Source organism: Chiloscyllium plagiosum, chromosome 7 (genome assembly GCF_004010195.1).
Source record: "Chiloscyllium plagiosum isolate BGI_BamShark_2017 chromosome 7, ASM401019v2, whole genome shotgun sequence".
NCBI lineage: Eukaryota > Metazoa > Chordata > Chondrichthyes > Orectolobiformes > Hemiscylliidae > Chiloscyllium > Chiloscyllium plagiosum.
Genome location: NC_057716.1, coordinates 88,284,777 through 88,291,153, shown reverse-complemented (window position 1 = coordinate 88,291,153; position 6,377 = coordinate 88,284,777). Strand labels below are relative to the sequence as shown.

The window sequence follows — 6,377 nt, the reverse complement described above, 5'->3', positions numbered from 1 at the left end:
GAAATGTACAGTAATAGGGTTGGGAAATGAGTCTGGGTGAGTTGCTCTTTGGAGGGTTGGTGTGGACTTGTTGGGCCAAACGGCCTGTTTCCATACTATGAGATTGCTGGCCTGAAGCTAGAGACTATAGCTTGTGGTGGGGGGGAGGATGTGCAAATCTGCATCAAATATGGCTGACCAGGAGACTCTCCCAAACTTACCGCTTGCCATGAGGGTGTTGGAAGGAGTTGCAGGTTGACAGTCAACATGTTATGAATGCAATTTTTGTGACTATCAAGTCCTCAAGTCTGAACTGCCAGCTCAGAAGGAGGTATGTGACTCAACCTGCCTCAAGATCTCCAGGATATGCTAAGCAAATGAATAAATCAATTGTTTGCATATATGTAAATGCATAGGTAAAATGTTTCATAAATGGTGAGAGGTTGAGAAGTGTCCACTTGAATTAAGGAGTTCTTGACCATAAATCACTAATTCAGGTGCAATTAGGAGGGGGCATATTGGGCATTCATTTGCAGGGGACTGAAGTCTAGAAGACGTCTTGCTGCAGGTGTATAAAATCTTAGTGGGATTGCAAGTGTTTTCTTGTGTTTAGTTTTGGTCTCCTTATCCAAGGAAAAATATACTTGCCTTAGAGAAAGTTCAATGGAGGTTCACTAGATTATCACTAGAAGGTGGGATTTACTAATGAGGAGTGATTGACGAAACTGGTTCCATTCTACTGGGTCTGTAGAGTTTCCAGGATGGAGAAGTGAACTCATTGAAACTTACAAAGATCTTACAGGATATGACAGGTGGATGTGGATAGGATGGTTCCCCTGATTGGTGATTCCAAAGAAAGAAGATGGAAAATCAGGATAAGGAACAGGCCATTCAAGACTGAGATGAAGAGGAATTTCTTCACTCAGAGAAGGGCTCATCTTTGGAATTTTCTACTCCAGAGAGTTATGGAAGCTCAAACATTGAACAGGTTGAAGGCAGAAATCAGTGTGTTTTTGGAGACTAATGACATTAAACCGAAAAGAGGCAACATGGTAGAAGATCAGCCATGAACTAATTCAATGGCAGGACAGTCTTAATGAATGGCTTACTCCTATACCTATATTCCCATTATTCAACTTCTGGTTCAACATCTAAGATGGTAATGTATGGTAAAGAAACAAGGCACACGCTTTTTGTCCGTTAAAGTTAAGCTGTTCCATGCTCATTGGAAACAGCTTGCATTGGCAATCAGTTACAAAAGAACATCCCAAAAAATGCAATTTGCAGAATGCTGGATTTTCTAAGAAAGTGAATAAAACTCTAATGATTTGCCATAAAAGCACGACAGCTTGATTGGGTTATTTTGGACTCATGCTACTCTTGTTTTAAAAGTTATCAAGTATTCTGGATATGCACCGTCATCGCAAAAAATAACAAAAATGGAAGGGCTGTTTTCATCATTCACTGCACAGTCACAAAGGTCAGCGGAGTCGATCTGTGGGTCTACAGGCTTTGGTTCCAGCATATTGGGTTCTCCTTTGCACAGCTTCCCAGTAATTACCCGTGCTTGGTAGATGCATTTGCATCCATCACAATCAGGGTTGGAGTATTTGTTGTCACATGAATATGAGGCATCCAAAGCAAAGTAAGTTCCTTTTCCGAAGTAAGTAGCTGAAAATATGCAAAATATATTATTAAGTACCATCTACAAGATGTGCTGCAGCAAGGCTCCTTCAACAGCACCTGACAAACCCATGACCTTGACTACCTGAAAGGACAAAGGGTAGCAGATATATAGGAACACCACCACCTACAAGTGCCCTACAAGTTACACACCATCCTGATTTGAAAAGAATATTGCTGTTTCTTCAATGCCAAAGGATCAAAAGCATGGAACTTCCTTCCCAGCAACACCACTGGATGTACTTACTCCCCATGGACTGCAGTGTTTCAAGAATCTGGAAATTGTAGCACAATTTAATCTTTTTTTTTGCTGATCCTGTTTTGGATTGCAGGACATCAGCACTCTGGAACCAATTTTCAGTATTAAGGTATTCCCTCAACAACTTTAAAACCAATTTTCCATGTATCGTATCTTTTTTTTGTAATTCAGTAATTTGGATTTAGCAGTATAAACAATGGGAAGATGAAGGATGGATGGCAATTACACAGAATGTGCATTAAATTGACAGTGAGGAGACTGTTATCACAAAGCTGGCATGGAGTGTGGGGCATCAGACTAGGTGAGGATGAGAGTGTGAGGTAAATTATTTAGTAAGTTTACTTGTAAATGTATTTGGCGACAGTTTTGGTGCAACTTCTGCCATCATGGAGTCAGATACCCATCCAGATGCCTTTTAAATGTTGTAATTGTACCAGCCTCCACCACTTCCTCCTTCAGCTCATTCCATACATGCACCACCTTCTGCTTGAAAAGTTGCCCCTCAGGTCTCTTTTAAATTCTTCCCCTCTCACCTTAAACCTATGCCCTCTAGCTTTGGACTCCTCCATCCAGGGAAAACACTTTGACTATTTGCCATGCCCCTCATGACTTTATATACCTCTATAACCTTATCCCTCAACCTCCAATGCTCCAGCGAAAGTAGCCCCAACCTATTCAGCCTCTCCCTATAGTTCAAACTCTCCACCCCTGGCAACATCCTTGTTAATATTTTCTGAACCCTTTCAAGTTTCATAAAATCCTTTCCATAGTGGGGAGACCAGATTTGCGCACAATATTCCGAAAGTGGCCCCACCGATGTTCTGTACAGCCGCAACATGATCTCTCAACTCCTATACTCAATGCACTGACCAATAAAGGAAAGCATACCAAATGCCTTCTTCACTATCCTATCTACATTCAACTCCACTTTCAAGAAAATATGAACCTGCACTCCAAGGTCTCTTTGTTCAGCAACACTCCCCAGGACCTAACCATTAAGTATAGAGAGGCATGAGCATACTGGAATAAGTTTCTGGACAAGTTCCTTTCATGTAGCACCAGTCTGCAAAGGCAGAGTCAGTGTCAAAGGCATACATGCAGAACTCCAGGCTGTACATCTCTGCCCATTGGAATTCTGAAATTTCTGTGCAAATATTGAGCATATTTGAGAGTAGTGATTTCTTTCAGGTCCAGTGCTGTAGAGATATTTGAATCAGAAAATCAAAGCCAATATAAACAAAATGTCTGGGCATGAAGTCTGTATTGTCTTGTTTTTGTTTACATTAAAAAAAACTGTGATAGAACCTGAGAAAAGCATTGAAGCACTATAGCTCTGAATTTCCTTCAATATTCTGTTGCTATGCTGACTTGGTTTTTCCAGACATATGTAGTTATCCCTCTTTGAGAATTCTCACAGCCCTGTCATTAAGTACGTTCTTTAATGAAAATGGACAGTAATTCGTCCGTTCTTCCTTTTCCAAACAGGTTCTTTATCTTGGGCTTACCGTTTCTCCCACATTCAATCAGCAGGACAGTAAGTAAAACCGCACATGATTGCTGTGAAGATATGCCAAGATTGCATGTGTGCATAAATCCTTTTTTTAAAATCGCAGGATCTATGTAATAACTCCAGCAAGGAAAACATCACTACTCAGGAGATGCAGCAATTGACACTACATGTAATGCCTGCCCAAATTAGATAAGAGGCAGTCTGGAGAAACAGCAAAGTGGAAACAGAAAAGGACCCAGAAAAGAAAATTAAAAAGGTGGAAACAAGAAACGTATTTCTGTCAATTATCTTTTGTGGATGTTACACTATTTTTGCTCCTTCAAAACACAGAGATTTTAAAAAATATAAATTAATTTCTACAACTTTCTACGTTCCCCTCATTTCTACTGTTTGCAATTCCTGACAGTGACCCTAAACTCTGGGATATCTCCAATGCTAGCGTTTCTGCCTGTACATCATAGTCCTGTTCTGTTTGGCATTAACCACTAACAGCTAATCATGACGCGTCAATTATATATTTTTTCCAATCCTACTGGCATCCAGATTTAAATTCTTAGAACTCAGAACATGAAGTAATTGAGTGCATAAATGTGAAAACACAAGTTAACTGTTTGCTGGTTTTCTTTATCAGACTATCTTTGCCCCAAATATTGCATCTTCTGTTGTTCTATTCTTTCTTACCATTTCTCCCACAAAAGCTTCTGTTGAACCCAGTTTTGTTCACTCTCTGGGCAATTTCCTTTGTGGTTCCATGATACAGGATCTGCTCGATAGTCATTCCAGGATACTTTCTTTCTGCATTTTGTTTTCTGACAGAATAACTTTGCCAAAGCTTGCGATTCTGGACCCTTTCGATCTAGATGCAACACATATACAATATTATTTCCTAATGTAAAAGTAAACATATTGACAATTGAAACTAACAATATTTTAATAAATTCAATTTGGTGTGAAGCACACTGGATGTTGGAGGGAACAATAATCTTGGGTGGTTTAAAAGTCGAGAGTGTGTTGCTGGAAAAACACAGCCAGTCAAGCAGCATCCGAGGAGCAGAAGAATTGACATTTCGGGCATAATTTCCTGATGAAAGGCTTATGTTCCTCGGATACTGCCTGACCTGCTGTGCTTTTCCAGCACCACACTCTCGACTCTGATCTCCAGCATCTGCAGTCCTCACTTTCTCCTGGGTGACTTATATGTCAGGCTTGCCAAATCTCTGGTGCAGCTGATGATAATTTAAGGGAGAAGGTGAAAGAACACACATGGCAAAATGGATTGCTAGTTGGCTTCAAGACCAAGAGCAAGAAATGAAAGTAAAGGATAGTTAGTGACTGTGACAGAAGACAGAGTGACACTCAGTAATGAGAGCAACATGCCTTCACAATTTACATTAATGATTTAGAATCAAAAATATAAGTGACCTCCTCATTCTTCCTACCAAAGCTACTACCATATATTTACCTGTGTGGACCTTCATTTGACAATTATTTGCCCATTCTGCAAGTCTGTTAAAATCCTCGTGTCATTTATTGCAGTCCCATTTAGTAATGACTATACACCCAATGTAGTGTTATCTACAAATCACATTTTGGATAGAAGGATAGGCACATCACTTATTATTTGGGAGGTGCGAGTCGAAGTGGTATAGAGGAACAAAGGGATTCTGGATTAATGATCATTGTTTAGCAAAACATGCACCACAGATACAACCAAATTTACATGCAACTAACATTGTTCAGATTACATTTACAGCATGTACTACTGATTCTAATTTTATAATGAAATAGAAGGGGTGCAGGAAATATTTCCAAGGATGAAATTTAATTTAATGTGTACAGAGACAACCTTTTATTTCTGAGGAATAGCATAACTAACAATATAAGATAGCTACCAAGAAACGCAAAAAAGAATTCAGACAAATTTTGACCCAGCAGCAATGAAGGAATAATGATATAGATCCAATTCAGGATAGCATGTGACTTGGAGGGGAAAGTACAGATGGTGCTTATCCCCTTGCATCTACAGCCCTCTTCTAGGTAGTAGAGGTCATGGGTTTGGAAAGTGCTACTGAAGGAGTTTTGGTGAGTTTCTGCAGTGCATCTTGAAGATGGTATCGCCTGTTGCCACTGCAGAGGAGGGAGTGAATGTTGAGGATGATAGATGCTGCATCAATCAAGTGGACTACTTTGCCCTGCGTGATATTGAGATTTAGGGTGTAGGTTTGCTCACTGAGCTGTAGGTTTGATCTCATTGCCTGGTTCATTACCTGGCTAGGTAACATCATCAGTGGCGACCTCCAAGTGAAGCGAAGCTGTTGTCTCCTGCTTTCTATTTATATCTTTCTCCTGGATGGGGTTCCTGGGGTTTGTGGTGATGTCATTTCCTGTTCGTTTTCTGAGGGGTTGATAGATGGCATCTAGATCTATGCGTTTGTTTATGGCATTGTGGCTCAGTGAGCAAACCTACACCCTAAATCTCAATATCACGCAGGGCAAAGTAGTCCACTTGATTGATGCAGCATCTATCATCCTCAACATTCACTCCCTCCTCTGCAGTGGCAACAGGCGATACCATCTTCAAGATGCACTGCAGAAACTCACCAAAACTCCTTCAGTAGCACTTTCCAAACCCATGACCTCTACTACCTAGAAGAGGGCTGTAGATGCAAGGGGATAAGCACCATCTGTACTTTCCCCTCCAAGTCACATGCTATCCTGAATTGGATCTATATCATTATTCCTTCATTGGAGTGCCAGGCCTCTAGGAATTCTCTGGCATGTCTTTGTTTAGCCTGCCAAAGAGTGCAGTAGAGGCTGGGACTCTAAATGTCTTCAAGGCAGAAATTGATAAATTCTTGATGTCACAAGGAATTAAGGGCTACGGGGAGAATGCGGGTAAGTGGAGTTGAAATGCCCATCAGCCATGATTGAATGGCGGAGTGGACT

At 40.6% G+C, this 6,377-nt stretch overlaps 1 protein-coding gene across 4 annotated transcripts in view; it reads right to left on the bottom strand.

The window, feature by feature from the left end:
• Positions 1 to 626: 626 nt before the first annotated feature.
• Positions 627 to 6,377, bottom strand: part of parp14rs3 (poly(ADP-ribose) polymerase family member 14-related sequence 3) — a 79,135-nt gene continuing 73,384 nt past the window's right edge. For all 4 annotated transcript variants that reach the window (XM_043694150.1, XM_043694151.1, XM_043694152.1 and 1 more), the window contains 2 exons: positions 4,113 to 4,287; positions 627 to 1,650 (listed from right to left, as the gene is read on the bottom strand). In XM_043694150.1, the coding sequence (XP_043550085.1) occupies positions 1,349 to 1,650; positions 4,113 to 4,287 (477 nt within the window). In that variant the 3' untranslated portion in view covers positions 627 to 1,348. The remainder of the gene's footprint in view (positions 1,651 to 4,112; positions 4,288 to 6,377) is intronic.